The sequence below is a fragment of the Medicago sativa genome, chromosome 2 (genome assembly GCF_051527215.1).
Source record: "Medicago sativa cultivar Bolivia chromosome 2, Bolivia_mono, whole genome shotgun sequence".
In the NCBI taxonomy this organism is placed as follows: Eukaryota; Viridiplantae; Streptophyta; class Magnoliopsida; order Fabales; family Fabaceae; genus Medicago; species Medicago sativa.
This window is the reverse complement of record NC_140750.1, coordinates 80,693,542-80,720,093: the sequence shown is the minus strand read 5'-3', so window position 1 is coordinate 80,720,093 and position 26,552 is coordinate 80,693,542. Positions and strand designations below refer to the sequence as shown.

The 26,552-nt window shown below is 32.4% G+C and overlaps 3 protein-coding genes across 3 annotated transcripts; 1 reads left to right on the top strand and 2 right to left on the bottom strand.

Moving 5' to 3' along the window:
- Positions 1–709: 709 nt before the first annotated feature.
- Positions 710–3,937, top strand: LOC146951330 (ras-related protein Rab7-like). Its single transcript, XM_085747288.1, has 6 exons — positions 710–973; positions 1,120–1,246; positions 2,593–2,739; positions 2,828–2,908; positions 3,053–3,198; positions 3,534–3,937. Exons 1-6 carry the CDS (start codon positions 915–917, stop codon positions 3,601–3,603), a joined length of 630 nt encoding a protein of 209 aa, XP_085603414.1. The 5' UTR covers positions 710–914; the 3' UTR covers positions 3,604–3,937.
- Positions 3,938–4,518: 581 nt separating this feature from the next.
- On the bottom strand, positions 4,519–17,187 carry PDIL1-6 (PDI-like 1-6). The gene is made up of 12 exons (XM_085747287.1): positions 16,496–17,187; positions 7,723–7,852; positions 7,401–7,566; positions 6,892–7,010; positions 6,611–6,691; positions 6,444–6,533; positions 6,283–6,354; positions 6,130–6,198; positions 5,725–5,805; positions 5,255–5,389; positions 5,067–5,120; positions 4,519–4,976 (listed from the first exon to the last, which is right to left on the bottom strand). The coding sequence occupies exons 1-12, from the start codon at positions 16,963–16,965 to the stop codon at positions 4,881–4,883; spliced, it is 1,563 nt and encodes a 520-aa protein (XP_085603413.1). The 5' UTR covers positions 16,966–17,187; the 3' UTR covers positions 4,519–4,880.
- A 1,571-nt stretch (positions 17,188–18,758) lies between these two features.
- On the bottom strand, positions 18,759–21,133 carry LOC146951328 (uncharacterized). Its single transcript, XM_085747286.1, has 3 exons — positions 20,209–21,133; positions 19,293–19,478; positions 18,759–19,154 (listed from the first exon to the last, which is right to left on the bottom strand). The coding sequence occupies exons 1-3, from the start codon at positions 20,668–20,670 to the stop codon at positions 18,873–18,875; spliced, it is 930 nt and encodes a 309-aa protein (XP_085603412.1). The 5' UTR covers positions 20,671–21,133; the 3' UTR covers positions 18,759–18,872.
- Between the last annotated feature and the right edge of the window lie 5,419 nt (positions 21,134–26,552).

Sequence of the window (26,552 nt, the reverse complement as noted above, 5' to 3'; positions counted from 1 at the left end):
AACGTTATTAAAAGGTCCTCCGAAAAAAATCTCGCAAAAATTTGATTTCTGCGTCCATATTTTTGTTACTTATATCTTAAACTTTTGTCGTTTTAAAAAATTCATATTTAATTTATTTCATGTTAAAAAATTATAGATTTTAGTAAATGAACCTTTCATAGTGTTCTAAACTTGAATAAAAAGAATCGTTAAAAAATTTAAGAGTTTAAGGATAATTAAACAAAATTTATTTTAGCAGGGACTAAAATTATAAGTAAATTTTTTTTTGTAGGGATTAAAAAAGCTATTAAAATTAAGTAAGGACTAAACTTAGAAAGTCGCCATTTTATAGGGACCAAAAACATATTTAACCCTTTATATTTTTATGAAGAAAACTTCTACAATACATTCACATATTAGAAAATATTATTTCATAACAAAACACATCATTTTATTGTTTCTAAGCACTGTACGTATTTTTTACATTTTATCATTAAAAAATATTCAAATTAAATTTTATTTTGATGAAAGAAAATAGTTTTTTCTTTTAAATAAATTCATTTTATTCATAATTTTTTTACCTCATTTAAAAAGAGAAATGTTTGTTTGATCACCAATACAAATGATTTATATTTGAAGCCATATGAAAATAAGTAAAATATATATTTTTTTTATTGAAATAATTGAATAATGTATTTATTTTTAGGGAAAAAGTTGATCATAATAAGTCATAAAAAACTATAGATATTAGTTTAAATTTTTGAGAATGAAAGAGGTATCGTGTAACACGAGAGAAGAGGAGAGTCGTGTTGTAATTGTTGGGTTGCAATGATTATTATTATTAATTAATAATTTTGTAATTGTTGTTCTTCATCCACCTGTCTTCTGACTCGCTCATATCACAAAACACACACACACAGTTTCAATTCCAATCCATGGCTTCTCATTCTCGCCGCCGCATGTTATTGAAAGTCATCATCCTCGGTGATAGTGGGTATATAATATATATTCTTCTCCTTCTCCTTTTCCTTTTCCTTTTCAATTTCAACTATCACATGTTAAAGGGTCGAATAGATTTATTAGATTAAATTAATGTTCGATTCGATTCGGTTTTTTTTTTTATTTTTATTTGTTTGGCAGGGTTGGCAAAACATCACTCATGAATCAGTATGTGAATCGAAAGTTTAGTAATCAGTATAAGGCTACCATTGGTGCTGATTTCCTTACCAAGGAAGTTCAAGTTGAAGACAGGTTGTTCACATTGCAGGTATTTAATCTAAATCATTTTTACTTTTTTTTTTTTATAGACAAATGTTAGTAAGTTAGCGGTTATGTTAGTTTCTAGGAAACGAAACCTAGACCTCCTGCTTATATCTCCTTCCTTCGGTGTTCCTTAGTTAACCAATTGAGCTTCCTACCAAGGTCATACACTTAATATTGCACGTCGACGAGACAACACATATACGGGAAAAATTTTAAACGCTCGAGATACACGATATGTTCAATTAAGTTAACATGAATTTATTGCATACATACACATTACAAATAAATGCATAACGTTTGTAAAGACGTTAAAATATCTAATCAATATGTAACCGAATTAGTTGATGCCGATTACAATTTACGACAGTGTAGTTGTGCCCGTAACGAAAGAAGCACAGACTCATAGATTTGTATACCATACTTCTTTTTTCCATTCTCAATGTCAAAATATATTCTTTTCCCTATTAACATTTAACATGTAGCACAAATTTGTTTTTCCCAAATTGATGTCAGAATATCACTAAGACCATCACCACTTCACCAGTCCTATTTAAAAGCTGATAGTAATTGTGTCATTTTCATCTACCCTGTTTTTTTGGGTATAAACTACAATTTACAATCTAATAGTAACTGTGTCATTTTCATCTACCTTGTTCACACTAGTCACAAAAGCATCTTCTAACTTTGGTTCTGCAAGCAACAAAACTACCTGTTCATGAAGTTCACCACCATCTTCAAGTGGGTCATGTAAATATTTACCAATGTTTGACATTCTTGTCTCTCATTTAGTATATCCTTTATCTTTCTTAGACAAAAGTCAAATGTTGGAATGCATGCAAATTTAATCCTGTGCACTTTTGGAATCCATTTTGTTCCTCTCACTACATGATGAAAAACAAGGTTTAAGAAGCTATTGGGCATGTTTTTGGAGCAGTATCCAAATCACATTGAAGAGATATCCCAAACATATTGCTCAAGAATCTCATGAACAATAAATAAATAATTGAAGGATACTTCCTAGATACATATCTAGGCATATTTTACCATGACACTTTGTTTTTTGATATATATGCTGTCAGTATGTGACTTTTCTACTGAGTACTTTCTACTGTACTTGAGATATGATGACATGGTTGGGTTAAATTCATGTTTCTTTTTCCTGGATAAAAAGATCGATGCTTAAGTTTTTTGTAGACCATTGTATTGATTAAATGGATCTGCTTTCCTAATTATGTATGTAATATGAAAGGGAGATCAAATGTTTTTGATTGCTCACAAATTGCATTGATTTAAGAGAATCTTTTAATTGTATATATCTAAAATAAAGATGTTCTCGTTGTGTACATGCAGATCTGGGATACTGCTGGTCAGGAGAGGTTTCAAAGTCTTGGTGTGGCTTTCTACCGAGGTGCAGATTGCTGTGTCCTTGTTTATGATGTAAATGTCATGAAATCTTTTGAAAACCTTAACCACTGGCGAGAAGAGTTCCTTATTCAGGTGATTTTTATTCTTTGGCTTCTTAAGATCTTAACACAATTTCTGAAGGGCGGTGATTAATATCACACCTAATTGATTTGATTTTTAGGCTAGTCCATCTGATCCTGAAAACTTCCCATTTGTGGTGTTGGGAAACAAAGTAGATGTTGATGGTGGAAATAGCCGAGTTGTAAGTTATTTATCTCCTCAAATTATTTTTCAGAATTCCATCATATGTAGTTGATAGACTTTCTTCCTCTTGAGAGGGTCTGATTTACCATATGCTCACGGGGGGGTTAATTCTACATGTCTGCATTTGTTGCTTCTGTTTCAGGTTTCTGAGAAGAAAGCAAAGGCATGGTGTGCTTCCAAGGGGAATATACCATACTTTGAGACCTCTGCAAAGGAGGGTTTTAATGTTGAGGCTGCTTTTGAGTGTATTACCAAAAATGCTCTCAAGAATGAACCTGAAGAAGAATTGTGAGTTTTCGTAAATTTTAGTGTTTTTTATGCGCATTGTTAACTGTGGACCATTTAAGAAGTTTTGCTCTTTCAAAAAAAAAAAGTTGTGTTGGTAGGATTTAGAATATTAAAGATGGTAGGGGGAGAAAGAAAAAGATGCAATCTTATTTTAATATAGAGTCGCTTTGATTCACAACTTTGATTTGTTTTTCATTTCTTTCACCGCTATGAATGAATGTATAACTTGCTATTTCAATTGGAGCACTAGCTAGTTTCAAGTGATTCTCTTTGAGGAGGATGGTTGGAATACTTCCATAGATATTTTGTTTGATCCTGGTTGTTGATTATGACAGATACATGCCAGAAACAATTGATGTCGGTGGCGGTGGACGGCAACAGAGGTCAACAGGCTGTGAATGTTGATAAGAGTTCTTTGAATAGTCAGCTTCACATGCAAGATTGGTGCCAAAATACTGCATCCTTCAAATTGGTGCTACATTCTGCATTTTCAGCAATGAAAAGCCTGGGACAACTTGTCCTTCTTGTATCTCTCTAGTGGCTTAGATGTTCTCCTGTTTGTTTACTTAATGTTACCCCCTTATTTTTCATTAGTAAATATATTCTCAGAATTTCAAGTTTTTTGCTTTTGCCCATATATATGTATTAGTATTACTTTTTTTAATCAAAAAGTATATTACTTTATAATATTTTGTTGACATTTTTATCACTGAATAAAGTTTTAATTAATCTTGTAAAATTTTAAACGGGCTTAATTTATCAAAAATACTTTTATGTAATTCACGTTAATAAAAAAAAAGACATTAAAAATGTATTAAAAGTAAATTGTCGGCAAGAGAAACCCAATAATAGATATTTTTGGGAAAATATTGACTTTTTGGTGAGTAAGAGCATCAGTGTAGCATGCATCTCGTGTATTTATTAATTATTGCACCTGTTTTGATTTGATGGAGCTTGTTATCTACGTGCAGTTGCATGTATAATTAAAAATAACGAGTTTCACATTTTACTTGTATGTCTCACTCTCACATATACAACACTATGAGATGTTACACTCACGTTAAAGATTTCACTCTTTAAGTCTAGTAAAACAAACAAGTAATGAGATGTGATAAAATGAGATAGAGAATTAGGTATGAAAATGAGATGTGATAAAATGAGATAGAGAATTAGGTATGAAAAAATGGGACTCCTTTTGCAATTGGGGTGATGTAATATACCTAAAAATGGAACCATCCATTTTAGAAGTTACGTGCCTTGAAAAAAAAGATATGCATGACTTTACAACAGCTTATTTCAGGAGAAAATGGATAGGAAAAGTTGGTAAAAAAATAAACATCGTTTATATTTCATTTAGTTGTTGAGACAAGGGAAATCATTATCAGTACATACAAGTACAGTGAATGTGCCATCATAATGCTTGTATCTTATAGGGGTGGTTTTCTATGAGATTTGAATTGAAAAATGTTAACCAGTGCACCGGTTCATCACTGCTCAAGCTTTTTGCCATTTTGCAGTGAGCTAACTCTGATAACAATCTAAATTACATCTGGATCACCCAAAAAAGAGGGGGAAACTGAAGAAAGTTTGAAAATGCTCAAGCAAGGCATCCTAATATATATTTTTCCATAATGTTTCCTTTCTAAAGGTTAACTACTTTTATCCCAAAACATTGATTTGTTCTATAGCTCATCTTTGGCGACTTGATCCTTGACTTTAACGTGTTTGTTGATGGATGCAGCCAATTCTTTCAAACAAGATTTCGTAGAAAGCTTGATCTGCATTAAAAAAGCGTTTCGTTATAGAAGCGAGGTAATTTTGTAAACGAAAATTATATCACCAAAATCAGGGTGCCATTGAGTAATTACCGGATTTGTCTTATCATTTGCTTTGTAAAGTAAAAGTGTGGGAAAGTCATTCACCTGAAAAATTAGGAAAGGTAAAATTAACCTTCAGTAAACATAAATTTTGATCATATTAGTGATGAATATTATTCAGTGTTTTGTTTACCATTAAATAAAAAAAGACGAGACAACTTCTTTGTAATAACACTTACTTGCAGTTTTGGATGTTCATTTGCTGAAGCATCTATCTTTGCAAATATTAAATTACTCGAACTTTTGTAGTGTTTTGCCAACTTCTCTACTTGCTTGCTTGTGTCCTCACAGTTGAAACACCAAGGTGTGAATACCTGTTTTACGTAATGATTCACGAGCCGCGAGTTAAAATCAACCAAGGCATAAGCAGATAAGCAATATGACAGGGTCTCTATCGCGTAGTAGCTCTTATTGAATTCTGTGAAATAGTGAAATCTCCACTCCAAACTAATATATGACAGAATTTGGACACATGTGTCATTGCTTGGGTCAAGTGCATCATTTTATCCATAAAAAAATTGGTGCAAAGCGGCAACTTTCAGAAAACGACGAGTTCTTCAATGATGATGACATTTTCCCCTTCCCTCTTTAAATAAGTATGAACACGACACACATAAAAGAGATATAGAAGAGATAAAACTTCACAAACCTCTAAAACCACATCCTTCTTGCTGTTCAAAATTTCTTCATCAAATGTTTTCCCAACAATAACTTGAACACTAGCTTCAGTCTGCAAGTTGGAATGCCATTATCATTATTAATATTGAAGACGACCTTGAATTAAGTTTCAGAACAAAATATATAACTTCGAAATCACTTTTATTGCTCTATTATATTATTATAGATAACTAATTAACCAACTATATGTATAAAAGAATAAATGTGACACATTTTACGTATAAATCAATTTATTCACTTAAATTGAAAGGCTTATAAAGGACTGCATACGACACTGACTGCCCAACTGATGTTCTTGAAATGTCGAACACTATAGTAGGACAGACACCTTGGATGCATAGGAAAATCATGCAGAAAAATGTCATACGGTTCTCACATTATCAGGTATTGGCTGCGACTTGAAGTAAGTCAACAAAGAACCTTGCACAAGTTTACTGCAAAACTCCTGCAGAATTCCAAGTTAACATTAATTAGTTTCCTTCAGCAGGTGACACTCAAAAGAGTAATTAATATGAACAGAAGATAATACTTCAATATTGCTTCGTGTTGGTTTTGACTCCAATAGAAATTTTGAGCTCATTCCATTATCAAATGCAGCTACCTATTTGGCACACCAAGAAATAATTTGTATAAGTTTCCACAATTATCTAGATTGATAAACAAGTAATTGTTATTAACTTGAAAACTAACCACAGTATTTGTTGATTCTTCAAGTCCAAACATTGTCAGGAAGGGCTTTGCAAGGTTCTCGTCGTTAATATCCACATATATAAACATTATCTGCATTTGAAGGAAAAATTTAGACCAGGAAATTGCATAACGGTTTCGAGACCCCAAATACAGATCAAAGTAATTACCTTCGACTTGAAAGTTCTTGCTACTTCTTGAAGTGGATCAAGAAGATTCTTGAAGTCATCAATGTTCGCAAAGACAAAAACCTAGGGAATAACAGACAATTAACATTGGTTATTCTTAAGCTAGAACGGAAACATAAATGATCAAATAAGTTTTAAGTTATCAACAGCAAAGCATCCAGGGGCAATCAACATGTGGCAAAAACACGCAAGAGACAGAATATGAACAGAACTGTACACCATTGAATATCCAATTATAAATAAAACTTGGAAATAATAGTGACCTGATGCTTGACTGGGCTTGAGTAGACTCTGACAGAATTCATTTCAGTGAGTTGTGTAACTAATGGAAATTTGTTGTAGCTCAAAAACTCCATTATTTTATCCAATGTGAAAGCTCCATCTGCATAGCCAATAAAGTTTTGCCATGACCTCAGTACTTGGTGTCGATGTTTGGAGAAAAACAAGTGAAAGGAAAAAAAAAATATGGCGAGCATAAACAAAATTTGGTAAAATTTTAACTGATTAACTAAAATGAAATTGATAAATGCGAATTTATTACCCAGCTCAAGTTAATAGAAAAAACAGGAATTTCAAGGTAGTTCTTTTAAGTTTTCACATAGTTCTGATTTGCATAAATATAATGCATTAGAATGCATTGAGCATCTGTTTTACTTTATCTTTTAAAGTTACGAACACTGTAAGTGATTTCAGTATCTGTTTTACTTTTATCTTTTAATGTCAAATACTAGAACGAATTGAGCATATGGATAGAAACAAATCACAGACTCACCATATGCGGTATATCTTTCAGGTTCGCTCTTAACGATCCCGAGAAAATTACCAGTAGGCTTGATATCTGGATAAAGAACTTGGGCAAGCTCTACCTTACTCACTTCAACGAACTGGGTTTCATTATCGGACTTTGCAGCACTCACAAATTCTTCATATCCAGGGCCCTGGCATATTTTAATACAAACATGATATAATACCACAGTACCAAATCCAGAATAATGAAACTATTTTGTTAATTGATCAACACCACAACTCCCAATCATGTGAACCTCATGTCGACATGGTACCTCTCGAATACATTATGAGATGATTTTACTTACCTCAAATTTATCAAAGCGTCCAATGAGAAAAGTGTGATACTTTTTCAGAAATTCCTCTGCTGCTTTCTCTGTACTTATCCGAATAACAGGCGTACCGGTCCTTTTTCTTGCCCATATAACTATATCATCCCTGGAACAATCACAAAACTCCTCAACATATAAACATTTTAGGTGATTCAAGCAATATATTGTTAGAATTTCTTCTAATAATTTGTGGGCTGCAATCAATTGTTGGTTTTGGTTTTAATAAAAACGGACTGATGTTGTGATCCATTTGATGATGCTTAGGCCCTAATAAAAGTGATCAATAGATAATGGGCTTTTGGGCACTTAATCTGATTTGTGTAGAAACATAGTGTAGGCCCAAACACTAGGCCCATGATGGGTGGTGCCTAGGGTTGCACGGTTATAAATAGAGAGGCTAGGTCCCCTTTGCCATCACTCTGACTATTCTGCTCATTAGCGGTTTGCCCCATTGAAAACCCTAAGTCCGGAGCATGTGAAAGGTAAAGGAAGAGTCTTGTCTCAAATCTCGGCGAATCCGGTAATCATCGTTTACAAGTAAGTGTGTTCTAATTTCATGTAATAACTCGATCTTGACGTATAGATTGTTTACATGTGGTATCAGAGCCTATTATTATATGATTTAGAACCCTAACGTTTGATATTTGTAGACTGCATCACATATTTAAATTAATATAAGCCTTGTGCTGCAAATCGCAATTTATCTCTATTGAGTTGTATCAAAATTTGTTTTAAATTTGATTTGGGATTACAATCGCCGTTCCTAGGCCTCTGTTATACCGTATTGTTGTGTTCTTGACAAATCGTTGTTGTCCCAAACTGTATTTTTAAGCTGAATTCATACCCTTTCTCTAATTTTATTTTTGGATTGCTATAAATTAAGAATTCAGCTTTTACGGCATCAAAATTTTATTTAATTCAATTTCAAGTTAAAGTTGTTGAAATTGTGTGCCAACTCAGTTTTAGTTTCATTCAAATCATATATGCTAATTTTCTAAATCCATATTTTGTATTCAACTGTACAGAAAACAAAAATTTAGAAAGCTTTTAACTCCCCGAATATTTTGTTAGTCACCATTGTTCTTTGAGGGGACTATAATTACACGGTGATTGCCTTTTTTAAATTTTGTTTTGTTGAATTTATGAATATATATGTCGCTCATAGACATATTTGTATTCAATTATAGACAAAAAAAAAAAAAAAAACTTGTGCATCATATACACCGCAGTTAATCAAAGGATGTTTGAATTATCAAACTGGATTTCATTGTAAGACTGTTAGGTGTTGACTCAATATGAATGGGTGCACCTTCTATTCATCTTTTCATGAGTTTCCTTTTCATATGCTCTCGTAGCTTTTGGAATTCTTGTGAACCACTATGTGATATTGATTTTCAATTTCATGCTATGATTTTTTGTTTTTGTTTTAATTTGGACAGAATTTATCATATTTTGGCATGAATTGATTGAATCATATGCTATTAAAGTGATATCCTTTTGGATATTAATTTATTTTACATTATGGATCGGAAAAGATATGTTTCTCATCATACAATTGAATTCAAGTTCTTAAAGTGAATATGGATATCGATTAATTTTGAGTGATTTGTTTCTAAAGATTTAGAATCAAATCTTTTCACTTTGGCTCATTTTTCTCTAATATCGTTGCCATATCTTGGAATTTGATATTCTTTTCAACCTTGGTATTTTTTTTTTTGGCTGATATATTTATATATATGGTATGTACTTCACGGTGAATTTGCATGTTTGTTTATAACGTTCAACTTTGTTCTCAAGAATTTGTTCTTGTTTTAAGCATTCAGTTTGAAGTTTTGAATTGAAAGATTTGTTTGTTAATATTCAATTTGAATCATTGAAATTGTTTCAATTTTCAAAATTATATGGCTGAAAGGGAAATTAAATATTTTCTATTGTTGTATGTGTTTGATCTTTGTTTATCTCACAAACAATTTTTAATCAAAATAAAGCTACTTGAACAAGAGTTTTGATTATTTTTTTTTGTGGAATTTTGGTAAATTTCATTAATCTGTATCAAAGATTGTTTGAGTTAAATAATTGTTTGCTCAATTATTATTATTATTATTATTTTTATATGTGTCATAGATGTATTAATATGTGTGAATTTGGTAAATTGATCCAATTTTGTGTGGCTCCTTCTTCTGTTAAGTTTATGGATAGTTTCCTTTATATATGACTATAGTTTCTATTCTATTATTTGAGTGGATTTGAGATTGGTTTATGCATAGATTGAAGTTGCTTTAAAAATATGTTTATCATGATTGAATTACAATTGCATGTGTGGATTCAGAGACAATTTTGAGTAGTCATGTTCAAATTAAGACCATGTATTTTTGTGCCACTCCTTTTGATGTTGTTTTTGTCACTAAAAATTGATGTTATATTTGTTTCTGTTGCCATAAGGTTTGCGATTTTTGAAACAAATTTCACATGTTGTGATTCATTGTGCATGTGCATCTAATGTGAATAAATATTGGCATGATTATTATATGAATATTCCATCATGCATAATTTTATTTTATCTCAAATCCGGAAGAAAACACCATGATTAATATTTTATGGATCAAATTTTGCATTTTCAAAAGGATTTGATTTGATTTTGGTGGATTGATTTGATTGGAAATAATTTCCAAACATTGTTTTCACATTTTTATTTATGGGAATAAATTTTATTTTGTGAAATATGTAAAATCTTTTTTTTTTTGTGAGATATATATTCCCATGGATGAGTTTAAAATATTATTTGTGAAATTCTCTTTTATAGAAGTGAATTATTCTATTAAAGTGTTGTAATTGTGAAATTACTTTAGACTCAATTTTGTCAATATCATCAAATACCAATGTATATGAATTTATTTTGTATAAATTCTATATTGCCTTGTTCTTATTGGTATGCTCGCTTGTGGAATATCATAAAAGTTAATTTTTGAGCAATTCTGAAGGCAATTGAAAACTATTATCCTTGTATTGTATTGATATATTATTGGAGTCTTTCTTTTGTTATACTGGTTTGTTGTTGAATTATGAACCAATTGAGATGACAATATGCCAAATTGTGCGGAACTTTAAGTCATCGAAGCTTAATGACTCTACAAGGAGAATTGATTACACTTTTCGAGGTTAGCCATGATTTAATTAATTTAAATTCTTTTATTGAATTTGATTACACATGTTCCCTTATTTTATAGGGGATGGGCATATCCTATTGGTGTAATATTAATTGACATAACCATTGTGTGATAGAGAATATAGTTGAATATTTGTTTGAATGTTTTAAAAATCTTGGATTGATAATCCAACTATCATTCTCTATCAAGTGGGAGAATCTTACATGTCATCAATTATCTATAAATGAGAAACAAATATCCTTTGTTGAAAAATACTCTTTTGTTTATTATGGAGACTTACATTGAGGATATTATAGTCTTTTATTAAATATTTTTTTGTGACTCTTTTGTCTTTTATCCTCAATTGTGGTAAAATTCAAGTCTCATATATTTCCGCTGCGTAGATAATTGATTTAAATCATTACTTGTTAATGAGATTATGAGTTTAGCGGTAATAGTACTCTTCCAAAAGGATAACAGATAATGATATCTTGATTTTCTTCTATGTGCTTTTAACGTACTATTCTACCGCATTGTATCAAACAAAATTATGATGAATGCAAATTGAAACGATATTGACCAGTCTAGATGCATTTAAATGATGCATATTTTTTCTGTGTCATATTTTGACAAGAGTAATTGATTCCTATGCAAAAAGAATTTCTTGCGTTGATATAGGTCGTTACCACCAAAGTGGGACCGCCTCTATTGATTGATTGATGAAATTTCCTTTTGTAGTTTGAGGAATGTTTTTAATTGTAACATGTAGTTTCCTGCCCAAAGGTGGTTATTGCATTTTACAATTAAAAATTTATTTGGGATAAGTTATTGGAGAATGTTTTGAACTAAGGAATTTGCCTGCCCAAAGGTGACAAATTTCTGAATTCAATACATGCTCGTTGATTAACTTACCTGAGGTTTTGACTGGGGTTATAACCTTAGTTTGTACATTCTGCCCAAAGGTGATTGTACAATTATATTGGCCTCATCGTGATAGCTTGTTTATTTTGAGCTATATCTTGTCAAAAGATATATTTTGATGCATTCATGTTTTGTCTCGTATATTTCCTCAATGGATAATTGTTATGCTTTTATTATGCATGCTCATTGATTAACTTATATAAGATGGAGTTATTGGAGTATATGTTGAACCAATGAATTTGTCTGCCCAAAGGTGACAATTTCCCAAGTTCAATGTATCCTCATTGATTAACTCAATTGAGGTTTTGGCTTGGGTTTCAACCTTAGTTTGTGCATTCTGCCCAAAGGTGATTGTATAATTATATTGGCCTCGTTATAATAGCTTGTTTATTTTAAGCTATATCTTGTCTTATGACATATTTTAATTCATTCATTTTTTTCCTTATCAATGAATGATTGTTTTACTTCCATTGAGATCTTAACCGAGTCAAACCGTAAGAAATGGAAGTAAGATCTGGAGTTATCTCTAGGAGAACATGTCTGAACTGAAATAACCTTTTGGTAAGTGGGAGATGACTCACAAGTTAAAGTATCTGACCATAATGGTCTCCATGTGTCAATGAAAAGTTATTGGACGTAAAAATCTGACAATGTTGTAATTTAGGAGTAATTGTGAAGTCAGTGGGAGATGTCAACTTAATTTCAAATTAATATCTAGGAGTAATTTTGAAGTCAGTGGGAGATGTCACCATAATTTAACATTCTAGTTTTGAACTTGTTTTGAAAAATATCTTTCACGTAACCTTCATTTAGGATGAAACTTGTTTGTGTTACCTTGTTGGAGCAAATTTGTTTTAGTTTTACTCTTGGAGGTAGAAAACTAAGTTTGAGTTTAAACTCACATAACCTTGCTTCATCCTTTGTTCATCTATATAAATTGTCTCTAGTAGATGGTTCATGACTCCCTGGATCTTTTGTTAATAGTTTATTTAAGTTGTCTTTGATTTCACATAACCTTGCTTCGTCTTTCATTGTCAAAACTTTTGTTGCTATTAGGTCTAATGTTGAGGAAGACATCCTTTACTTTATGACATAAACACTTGGATCATATTTATTGGGGAAAGGGCTGAGAAATTAATCAAAGTAAATATTCTACCTTTCTTAAAGTTTGATGATCCAGGTACTTGTGTGGATTGCATTAGAAGCAAACTTACTAAAACCAAAGGTTACAACTAGCATTTTTGAACCCTTTGAAATTGTCGAAAATGAAATTAGTGGCTCCCAACTCCTATAATTTATGGTAATGAATTATTTATTACATTCATTGGCTTCCTAACCTTGACATTAATTGTTCTTTTAACCAAATGACTTAGGTTCATTGTTTTCAAGAGTCATTTTGAATAACATGAATACTGTGAATTCTTTTGATGCATTTGGTTAGTGGGAGTTTGAATTTTATATTATTAATTTTTTGATGATGAATTTTTCTTTCACTTATTTTCTTTGATATATTGATGTGAATTTCCATTCAATTTAATTATTGATGATGAGATGAATTCTTGTATATATCAAATATCAAATGTGAAAAAATTATAGCTCAGTGTTGAAGGGATCACTATGCCGGTGATCGACACTATTTTGGAGTTGAGGCATTACATGTGAAAAATTTGAGCTCAATGTTGACAGGATCTTTATGCCGGCTGTTAACATTATTTTGGAGCTGATGTATTATGTGTGAAAATTAGAGCTTAGTGTCGTTGGGATCACTATGCCGGTGATTGACACTATTTTGGAGCTGAGGCAATGTGGTTTTCCGTGGACCGCATAATTTCTCTGGCTTTTAGGCATTTGAGAGAAATCACACAATTTCTTTGGCTTTAAGCATTTGAGGGAAATCACATAATTTCTTTGGCTTTAAAGCATTTGAGAGAAATCACATAATTTCTTTGGCTTTAAGCATTTGAGAGAAATCACATAAATTCTCTGGCTTTAAGGCATTGAGAGAAATTGAGGATCGACAATGAAAATGATAGTATGGTCGATGATCACGTAGACATATCATTTCTTGCTACACTCTACACAAATGACTAGTCGACGGAATTGGTGATATTTGTAACCATGGAAGGTGTTGTATCAATTAAGGATATAACTACCGCCATGATTCGATATCATTCAGTTCTTAGTTGGACGGAGTCTTTATTAAGTGTTGCATCATGGGATCATGTAGTGGCCACGTTAGGAAGTTTGTTATCAGTCCGAGAGTCGTTTTCAAAAATATTTTTATTTTATTTTTCATTATTTTTATTTTAAATACACAATTGATTTTGCCCAAGTGGGAGAATGTTAGAATTTCTTCTAATAATTTGTGGGCTGCAATCAATTGTTGGTTTTGGTTTTAATAAAAACGGACTGATGTTGTGATCCATTTGATGATGCTTAGGCCCTAATAAAAGTGATCAATAGATAATGGGCTTTTGGGCACTTAATCTGATTTGTGTAGAAACATAGTGTAGGCCCAAACACTAGGCCCATGATGGGTGGTGCCTAGGGTTGCACGGTTATAAATAGAGAGGCTAGGTCCCCTTTGCCATCACTCTGACTATTCTGCTCATTAGCGGTTTGCCCCATTGAAAACCCTAAGTCCGGAGCATGTGAAAGGTAAAGGAAGAGTCTTGTCTCAAATCTCGGCGAATCCGGTAATCATCGTTTACAAGTAAGTGTGTTCTAATTTCATGTAATAACTCGATCTTGACGTATAGATTGTTTACATATATTTCTAAATAGTTCAACATTTATCGGTGCATTGAGGTCATCATTTGGGATAACAGGTAGGGTTACAAAACAACGTCTGCAACCATGAACCAGGGTGGTGGACATCCAGGTTTTTGATGTCTCTAGAACCACACCGCGACAAGGATTAAGGTTGCATCAGCCACATTTTGACTACAATTATCCACAGTATCAAAGACACAATGTGACCACGATTTAAAACTTTGATAACAAGGCATCATGAAAACAAATCAATGTACAATAAGCAAGTCTCTATAGTACATAAACCAACACCAAGCACATACTAGTAGCAGAAAACAGTGATAAAAAATGTACAACTGAAAGCACTCCTTGGACGCATAAAAAAGTGTGTTACAAAAATACCTATATAAACATTCCAAGTTACTAAAGGCAATTTATTTGATAAATAGTTCAACACTTATCGGTGCCTTGAGTTCATCGTTTCAAATAACAAGTAGGGTTTCAAAACAAGGTCCGCAACCACAATTCAGGACATAAACATCGAGGTTTTTGATATCTCAATAACCGCATAACAACAACAATTAAGACTGCATCAGCCACATTTTGACTGCAATTCTCCACACTATTAAGAATCGCAACGCGGCAAGAATTTAAAATTTGGTAACAAGGGCATCATGAAAACAAATCAATGTACCATTAACAAGTCTCTAGAATACATAACCAACACTGAGCACACGCATACTAGTAGTAGAAACTAGAAACCATGGTAATAATAACAAATGTAGAATTGAAAGCACTCCTTCGACATCAAGGTGCATCATAGAAACTGTTAGGACTTAGAATAAAGGAGAGTTTGTCAGGATTGGAGTTAAGAAGTTAATTAGGGGTTAGTTAGTTGTTAAGTTTGTTAAACTTTCTGTTTTAATAGCTATTAATCCTATGGCCTATAAATAGGACTAACCTCCCGTTAGGATGATTAGGAATTATTGTTTGAAAGTTGTAAACTAGAGAATGCTCTAGTGAGGGGAGAGTGCTCCCTTGAGGTAGCCTTGAGTGCAAGGTTGTCTTCTTCATTATAAACCTTGTGTATCTTCTCTTTCAATCCTATTTCCCATTCAACTGTTAGTACGAGAAAGATATTTAAAGATTTTTTCTTTTCTCAATTTCTTTGATCAATCTTTATATCTTTATTCCAGTTAGAATCATTCTCTTGTTTATTCAAATCTGCTCAGTATTGGGAATTCTTTCGATATACCAAAAAACAGGCTCCTTACAAAAACACCTCAACATATAAACATTCAGGCAATTTATTTGATAAATAGTGCAACATTTATCAGTGCCTTGAGGTCCACAATTCAAGAAGCGACATCAGCAAAGTTTTGATTGCAATACTACACAATATCGAGAATCGAACACCACAGCAATTTAAAATTTTGATAACAAGGGCATCATGAAAACAACAACAACCAAGCCTTATCCCACTAAGTTGGGTCCACTACATGGATCAAACGCCACATAATTTTCTATCTATATCATATATCCTATCTATCCATATCCAACTCATTAATCTCGATCCTTCTTAATAGTTTCTCTTATAGTTTGTCTTGGTCTTCCTCTGCCTCTACTGATTTGATTACTCTCCATCTGATCTACTCTCATAACTACAAAATCCATAGTTCTTCTCTTTACATGCCCAAATCATCTAAGCCTAGTTACCACCATATTTTTTACTATAAGTACTACCCCAACTAGTCATTTCTCATCCTATCGCGTCAAGCAAACCAAAAAATTCTAATAAAAATAAATAAATAAACTAACATCAAGCACATACTAGTAGTAATAGAAACCATGGGAATAAATAATGTAGAATTGAAAGCAATGATCAATACACAAACACAACAAGTTGAGTAAAGCAAAGTGAGAGTTCTTACGCAGTGAAACCGCCAGAATAAGGTTGAGAAGTCCCATTAACAAAAAGCAGCAAAGTAGGGTAGCCTTTAATCCCAAGAAAAGAAGCAGCTTTAGTAAACCTATCACCATCCACCTTAGCCAAAACAAGAGAATTTCCAAAATCTTTCAAAGAATTAGCAGCTTCAGCAAAATGAGGCATAAGTTCAGCACTTCTTGAACACCAAGGTGCATAACCAAGAACAAGAACAAACTCATACCCATTAATAATTCTCTCTGTGTTTTCATTGTTGAGTTCATGAACAATCCTTTGTGCTTTGGTTAAAACCTCTGCTTCAGAAGATTTCACACCATCATGATCCTTTTCTCGCTCTAATTCATCGTCTAATGCTAATAGTTCATCAAACTCATCAACTTCAGAACATTGTGTAACAACGTTGTTGAAAGTGAGTAATAAGAAAAGGGTTAGAAGGAAATTGATGGATTTTGACATGGTGAGATTGAGATCTGATGGGGTTTGTGAAAAGATTAAAACTTTGGTTAAGATTTGATTATTAATGAGTTAGTAGAACTGAACTTATGAAATGAAACTGATTTAAAAGGGTAAAGTTTTAGAGAGACAAACTAAACTATGATCACGCCTAAATTTTAGGGTCCCATGTTAACAAGATTTGAGGAGAGTGTGATTATTGTGTTGTGTTCACTCACAATTGTTGACCAATTTGTTTTTGTTATTACTGTATTAAGAAAAATAAATGCTTCATTTTTTAATTTGAGTAAATACACAATAAATGCTTCATTTTTTATTTTTTTTTTTTGGTTTTTAAATGCTTCATTTTTTAATTTGAGTAAATACACAAATTAGTCTTCCATACATACCATCACGATCTATTTATTAAATTAGTCTTTGTTGATGAATGGTTTAAATTAAGTTTGTAGGTTTAACTTTTAAATCTTATAAATTCAGAACGTTTTGTGAAGGACAGTTTTGTTAATTTGTTTTGAGAGTTAATTTTGTTCTATTAAGCTTGGGTCTTGTTAACGAGTGTTCCTGGGGGCACTCTTTAAACATACCAAATTTAGCATGATTTTTTAAAAAAGTCAACTATTACAATTTTCAATACACTCAATACATAACTTTTCATAAAAAACTTACTAATTAAATCATGGGGCACTCGTTAACATTTCTCATTAAGTTTTAACTAATTTTAACTTATTTGTATTTGGGTTAGAGACTCTATAAAACCTTAGGAGAGGGAAATGTGTGAGAGGAACTTGAGAGCAATTCATTATTCATTCTAAATACTTTGAGAGTGAAGTTTATAACAATTAGAGAAGAGAGAAAATCCAGAGAAAGTGCATTTGTGCATGGTTTCTCAGTCGTGTAATTTTCTTATATCACAGTGGATCATTCATGTCGTCGAAATGTTTGAAGTTCATCTCCGAACTGGGTGACCAAATTCCGTGTGTGTTGTTGCCATTTATTTTTCTTATTTCTTGTGTTTTATGTATTCAATTGTTTCTCAATCAACTACTTTGCATTGACATGGTTCTTCATTGAATTTCAATGCAGTTTCAGCTGCGAATCATGACCTAACGGTCTTTAATATGATTAGTTTAACTTAAATTACTTGCTTCTTAGCTAGGAGTGGAGAATGGTCGGTTTTGGTTGGATTCGGAAAAAAAAAAATATCCCCTTCCGACCAAAATCATAGTTGGTTAATGTGATCTCAATTCCAACTATTTTGAAGTGTCGAATTTGGTGTGTAGCAGATTATTCAGTTTCGGATTGCAAATGTCGGTTGGTACTAGCAAGATCTCATTAGTATATTTTATTCTTTAGGTAAATCACTTGATTCTATCATTAAGCGATCATTTTATGAGCTATAAATAGACATCGGTTACCAGTTATCTACTTTTTTTAAAAGGACCAATTATCTACTTTGTTACATTCACTATGTTGAGGACCAATTATCTACTTTTATTCTTAGCTAGGAGTTTTGTACATTAGGTAGATAAATTCTTAAGGACAATGTGTGAACGCATCAAATTTCGCTTTATGGTTCGTCTGTTTTTAGGTTCACTCTCGACTGTTGTCATCCACGGCTGTTGGCTCAATTACATCAATTTACAACAAAAATACAACTTCACTTGTTTACTTTGCAGAAAACTTAATTTTTTTTTTTTATCAGACTTGTCTCATTTTATGTATTTATACATATAAAAATTTACATGCATTTATTTGCACAAGACTCACAAGAGTAAAATACAGAATGATTCAGAAACTTCTCTTGCAAATGGACCTCCTCAATCTCAAAAATACTCAAACTTTAAATTATACAATTTCAAGTTACAATCTCAACATACATGAACTTTCACAAAATGAACAAATCAATCATATCACTTATATGTGCATGAATTCTTCTTGAATTTAATAGGTTTTGTTCCAGCAGAATTGATAACCAAAGGACAAGTGATTTCCTTATGATGCCTTGTCCTTACCAGTTTCCCCACCACATCACCTCGCGATCGGATTTCAAACTTCAACACAAGTGCTACTTCAACACTTCCGGTTTGTGAAACTGTTATGGTTGATCCAGCTCCATAAAGGGGAATCTTATTACCTTCCAAGTTCACTGATACAATACGGTGACTCTTTCTTGGCTGATAGTGTTTCTTCAACTGCAACAAGTTAATTAATTCGACAGAAACATGTTACTTGCATGCCAAGAAAAAAGTTACTTGAATTAATTAACGTAATGTCAGTATTTGATACATTTTCAATGTCACTGTTTAGTTTAATGTTAAGAATGATCTTACCTCACCGGTTGCGATACTGATATCTGAGTAAACAAGATTGATCGGTGAAGTGTGGACATGGATGCCAAAAAATGTAGCAGGGTTGTATATGTTCATGTGCAAAGTGCTATTAATTGTCAGAATTTTTGTTGGGACTCCTGTGTGGTCTGTACCCTCCCAAACATATAGATTATGTACTGCCAAACTCTGCATTATTAATTAATAATCACAATGTCAAACAATACTACTTAATTTTCCAAGGAACATTATAAATAGCAAGTATGCTACTACCATTTCTTTTTTGGTACAAAAGAGGGCAAAGCCCAAAGTGATTGAAACAAAATTGGAGTATATTATAATAAATGAAGAATAATATAGAAACATACAGGTTCAGAATAATAAATGAATAAAATAACAAACTTGTCATTGTCAATTTATAGAAACTATACAGTTATTTTGAAGTTGAAAAACCAACTGTATTTTTAACTTTCAAGGATAGAGAGCCTTTCTGTCAGTGTTAATATCAGCCAACTAAAATGGATGCATAGTAGGTGCAAGTGCAAATGGAAAAAAAGTCATCAAACAACTTCTGAATTAGCATTTATGTACTCTTGATGCCTTCTTCAAAAAGATGGTCCACAAAGAAAAGTTAAACTATTTTGTAGAACTTATATAAACAACTTAAGCTTAATGTATAAAGGCTTATGTATAAACTATTTTTTATAATAAAAGATAAAATGAAGCCAAACTGATTTTATAATAGTTATAAAAAAAAATTATAAATTATCCCAAGAGAGCTTGTAGAAATAAGTTAAAAACAACTTATGAACATGTCATAAGCTGTTTTTATGAGTTTTACTTAACAGTGTCTTATTATGTAGATAAACTCAAATATGTCAGTACTAAAGAGAGACTTAAGAATAACAAAATTGGTTACCTTGACAGTAACTTCTGCCTTGAAAGGCCTGCTAGCACCCCAAATGATCAAACAAAACACAGTAAAAACAACCAGAAAAGTAAACACAGCAATCAAAGCTTGAAATCTTCTAGCAAAAGACATATCCTCGAATTCACGATAAGAACCTTCTTCAAGTATAACACCACACTCAGGCCACCCTTTGTCATTCCTCTTTCTACTACCTTTCCTTCCTGAAGATGACCTAAAAATCCCCGAAAACCGACTAGCAGAAGAGTTTCTCGAGTGACGGCCAAAAGAAGGATGTGAAGGAGACTCCATAGGACTGTTTGATATTGGAGTAGCTTGCATGGAAGATGACTTGTCTCCATCATGTGAATCTCTTGAAGGACTTTGTACATAGTATACAGGTCTCTTTGGAGATCTTGATGGTGAAGATGGAGCTAAACTAGTTATATCAGATTCTGATTTTGCAGAAAGCATAGTTACTTATGTATATAAATTTAAATTGTAGTGTCACTTGATATATCTATATCTATGTTGTACACACTTGAAGTTTGTATGTATGCAAATGCAATATTGAGAATTTAATGATAATTGACACACATGCACCAGTAAATAGTACTAGAAAACAATATTGAGAACTTGTGCTACTGAATTCATGAAATTAAGCAGTGTATATGTATGCATGTGTTAAGTGTATATCAGCAAAAGTGAACAAGTAACAAGAAACTCAAAGAAATGGAAATAAATGAGATAATGGTTTTTGAATAGATATGATATGATATGATATGATGAGTTTGTTTGCACTTTGCAAGGAAATGGAAGTAAAGAGAATAAATGCAGAAGTGCTAGTGCTTTGAAATTAAAAGGGTAAGTAAAGTAAGTGATTGAAAGGCTTGGAACAAAACATAAAGGCTTTAAGAACCAAACATCACTGGCTGCTGAAAGTGTCGGCAGCTTGTTTTAATATATATATTTCAAATAAAAATGGTAAACAAGTTTATTATGTAAATGTTGTCCTTTTTTCTATGTGGGGCACTAGTCACTTCAAGGGGTTTCAAATTTCAATTATATGAGTTGGTAAATTTACCTAATTAGGTTCCAACTTGGCAAGTCCTCTTGTTTTTTTGTCTGTCCTGCAAATTGTAGTGTTTGTATGTGTTTTCATTTGTTGCATGTGTATTGAGATATGTTATTTAAACAACTATTTTAGAATAACTTATGCGGCAACCAAAAATATACAATAGAAAATGTAGATATTGATACGAAAATCAAAGCGGGAAAAAGTAAAAACATGATAAAAGTATAAAATATAAAGTTATTTTAAAATGGTTGTACAGATATTATTTGCCATGTGTATTTTAGGTATGTTTTATAATGTATTCGTGACGTATGGTTCTGTTGGATTAAAGTAAAGTGATTGATAATAACGAATGAAAACAACCACATTGGTAGTTCAAGAATGAGAATTAATTAAAAAAAGTAGTTCAAGAAGGTGAGAGCTTAAAGAAAACATGGCATGAATTTAATTTACTATATGCAATGACTTATTTAAAAAGTATATGATGATTGTTGTTTGTCTAACCGACAGTTTTCTACAATGTGAGAGATATTTTCATTCCCATGATAAAATAATTATAATTAATATAATAAAATAAACATGATAGTAGAGCTCATGGAAGATTACACAAGTAGTAAAGTGGAATGCCCATAATAGACCAGGCTCGATTTTGAATGTTGATGGTAGTAGCCTTGGGAATCTTGGGGTATCAGGTTTTGGAGGCTTGCTTCGAAATGATAATGGGGCGTGGATCCTTGGTTTTGTTGGGAATATTGATTTTTCTAATATATTTCATGCTGAATTGCTGGCAATGTATCATGGTTTGCAGCTTGCTTGGGAGTTGGAGGTTACAAACTTGGTGTGTTATTCAGATTCGAAAACAGCCATTAATTTAATCTTTGCGACGGTTAATGATTGGCACCATTATGCCCCGATTATTCGGAATATTCATGAGCTCCTGGCAAGGGATCAGCAGGTTCGTGTTTTGCATACAAGAGAGGGAAATGCGTGTGCAGATTATTTAGCTAAACTTGGTGCAGGCAGCCACGAGTCCTTCTGGTCCATCGAGCACCCGCCTGCTGGAATCGACCTGCTCCTGCTAGCTGATGCTAGTGCGACCTTCTTTTCTAGATAGTTTTTTCTTTCTCTATTTTTGTTTTTTTTCTTCTCCGATTGTTCAAAAAAAAAGATTACACAAAGTAGTGGTTTTTTTTAATCACATGTGGAAATACAGAAGGAAAAAAAATAAACGGATTATACTCTCAAAGACACCATCCTCATAGCATCAGCCAAGATGAAACAAGAGAGAGTTAAATGTGACAATAATTAATAAGAGTGAAAATGTTATTTATAGAGACATTAAATTTAGAGAAATGATATTTAAATGATCATTTTAAAACAACTTTTAAGATAGTTTTTTCTTCCCTCTTCATTTGAAACAAAAAGAATAGAGAGAAAGAATGAGTAAAAACACAATGAAAATTGTACCAAAAAAAAAACACAATGAAAATTTGAGAGAGTTGTACTAAAAAATTGTCATAATTTGTTCGTAGGAATATCATTTCCTAATCTCTCAAATGTTCAAACAAGTTGTCATAAAAAAAGAAGATTGGTGGGGCTTTGCATGACCCTTGATCCAGGCTTCATGGTTGTCTCTAAGGAAGTTGTGAGAACTTGCAAACCCTAGATTGTTCCAAACAAACATCACTTTCGGACAATCACCAAGGTAATGCAAAATAGTCTTCTGGGGGAATTGCATCTGGAACAAAAGGCTTTTCAAGTACTGTGATAGTTATAGTGATCAAGATTCGTAGGTCAACACTCTTGAATAGGTCATATGAAGAAACAAGTATTTTAAGGGACATCTAGTATATGGTTCCACCACTAAAATGATAGGTTAATTAAGCATCAAATATCCAATTTGTCCCGAAAAAGCATCATCCTTAAAAAGCACAACTTATGCGCCCATGTAAAAATAAATTCCAAAAAAATATTCAAATTTATCAGAGCCTGGTTTCGATCCAGGGACCTGTGGGTTATGGGCCCACCACGCTTCCGCTGCGCCACTCTGATTTCTTGTTATTGTCTTGACATTTTAAATATGTATTGTAAACATTCTGAGGATAAGTATAAACCGTCGCATGTTTGAGGTTGCTTACGTCATTTGGGAGTTGGGACATATTGAATAGAAACTTGTCATTTTTTTTTAACATTATAACATATATTAACATCTTGTCAAAATAAAAAAAACATATGTTAACATGTTTTTAGTATTATTTATTGATTCTACATAAGTTTTTTCCAACGCAATTATTAGTCCAAATGAACTTCTAGTGCAGACTTTCTTTTGAGAAAACAACATTTGGAATTGGAACCAAATTTTTCATAGTCATGAAGCATGAGGACTCTTTCCTTGCGGAAATCTAAAACTTTATGCTTTGAAGTAGAGTCAGGCCCGTTCTTACGAATCCGGAGGCTTGGTTCTGTAAGTGAAAAGAGACTCGTAATAAAATAAAAACGTATTTTTTTAAAAAGAACAATGTTTTATTAAAAAAATTTAAAAGATAAATACAAGGTGCCGTATATATGCGATACATCCAAAGGTGAAAATCACTACCGTATACATGAGGAACCTCAAACTACCCTCCCTAAAAACCACCCACCTAACACCAAAAGCAAGAGGACCCAATTCTAATAGGCTTAAAACAAGACAACAGAAGGGGAAAATGAAATAAATCGGGGAAGAAGAAAAGGAAAGTTCGATGGAGTGATGTTGATGGAACGCGTGATATGAGAGATAAAGAGAATAAGTAATTTTTTTTAGTGGGGTAGTACTTAGTAGTACTACTGAGCTATAAATTTTTTTTCTGAGGCCCATACGTTGAGGAGGCTCGGTTCCATTGAGCTCCTTGCACACCCCAAGGTTCGGCCCTGAATAGAGTAGATAATAATCTTAACTAGTCTATGAACTTCCCTTAAAAAAAAAAAAATTAGTCTATGAACTTGTCTATACACTTAGGTTACTTTGTATTCCACAATGATTTAGCTCTGACCATCACTGTATCTGTATGCATTGCATCCAGCCATCAACTATGACACTTTTCTTTTTAATTCTTGTACTTAAAAATTATTGAGCAGATAATCGTGAATTATTAAATATTATTAAACACCATATCTTCGTTCATTCATATCTTTTAGATATTTCTAGCAAATTACAATATCTTAAGGACCATTCATGTCATAGTGGAACTTTTGTTGTTGATCGTCTGTTAGTACCTTTTGATGTATTTGATTTCGATCTCACGATACATACCAATGCTATAGAATTCTTCATCTCAAAATAAATGATTTTTTTAAGAAGACAAACTAACCTATAAAAATTGACACCAAGATCTCAAACTAACAGCACTAAACATTTATGTTATCGTACGGTCTTTGGTGTATTCTGAATTGAATATGAACAATCAATTCAACTCTCGGAGTTCAAGTCCTAATGAAAAGGAAAAACTAACATGATAATTAACATACGAACATTTGTCATTAAAAAAAATTCTAACTATGTGTATAACATGAGAAATAACAACCCATTCACAAGTCTTCTTTAAGAAAAAAAAATCAAAAGTAAAACATAATAAAAAGAACTTAAAGAAAAAGTACAAGGTAGTATATAAGAGAGGGACTAGATAATCACATAGAAGAAGAATTTCATCACACATATTTCATACCTTATTTCTTTCTTTCGACCAAAAAAAAATACCTTATTTCTTTGGCGTTCTCTTTTTTATAAGGATCCACGTTCATATTTATATTGTCTCTTTCAACTCTTTGACTCATTACATATTCACATTTACAATAAATGTGAAGTAGAATATATAGAATGACGATGACACAAATGATATTATAGGATGGCAAAAGTTATGGTGCATAAGGAAATCCTTATGCATTGTGCATAAACACTTCACAACCATGAGATCTAATGTACTTGTGTCATAATCCTAGGCTTCTCAAATTACACCAAATCAAGGAATAAAGAAAGAGGTATAGGTGACATGAAGCATGAGCTTCATCTTCTCTTTACAAACAGCAGATCGGAGAAGAAAGGGAAGGGTGGTCGAAACACCTCCGACGCGGTGGTCGGCCGGAGAGCCGCCACGCTGGAGTATATTTTTTTTACTTTATTCTGAAAATTTTTATACCAAACCACTCATCTTTCTCTTCTCTACTCGGATCTACAAACAAAAACACAAAAAGATGAACAAAACAAGCTAGATCTACGGTTTTAGAAACCGAAATCCAAACAAACTTTCTACCTCTCTTTGAGCTTCGATCCATTTGCTTGTTCCTCTTTTTCTTTTTGTTCAAGCACGATTTGTTTCTTTGAAGGTAACGGTTCGGATTTGCAAACCCTTAAGAGTGTTGGATTCGGAAAAAAATCGAAACAGTGATGAGTTTTGTGAGTTTTTGTGTAGTTTGATGAGTTTTGTGATGAACACTATGGATGTGTTCTTGAGGTTCTGGAAAAATGCATATGAATGTTCATGAGGTTATGGAATTTTGCTGGAAAAATGTTTGATGGATTTGTAGTGAAAGCTCAAAAAATGAATTGCTGGAAAATATTGTTCATGTTGTTCTTGCTGGAAACCATTCCTACGGCAAAATGGTTTTGGCGCACAACTCACAGAAACCATTTCCACAGCAAAATGGTTTTGGAGTACAACTCACAGAAACCATTCCTTTCCTCCTCCTCCAATTGTGTCAGTCCAAAACTGAATGATGGCAATGACTCTAGGTTCTTAGTTTTTTTCACCTGCTGGAAACCATTATGTACATTTAATGGTTTTAGAGTACAACTCACAGAAACCATTTCCACAGCAAAATGGTTTTGACATAATTTCATGTTTTCACTTTTTATTACATGTTTTCATTTTATCTAAGGCATCTTGAGTTTTTTACATGTTAGTGTGAATTTTTTTTGAACTGAAGCATTTTTTTTTCTTCTCCAAATAGTGAAGATTTTGTGCAATTAATTTTAGGGATGTGAGAAAAACTGGCCGGTTGACAAAACTGTAAAATTTTATCGAAAACTTCTTACAATAATAAATTTATATATAAAAAAAAATGTTTGAGATAAAAATAAGAACTAATTGAAATTAATCAAATTGTTGGACTCAACAAACTTTAGTTAAGAACGAATCAATTGAAAATATGAGTTTAAATCTTTATAGATGGAACATTGTTCGGATAAACTTTTTATTTATTTTTGGTACAAGTTATTTCCCTCACAAATGAACTCCCAATTGTC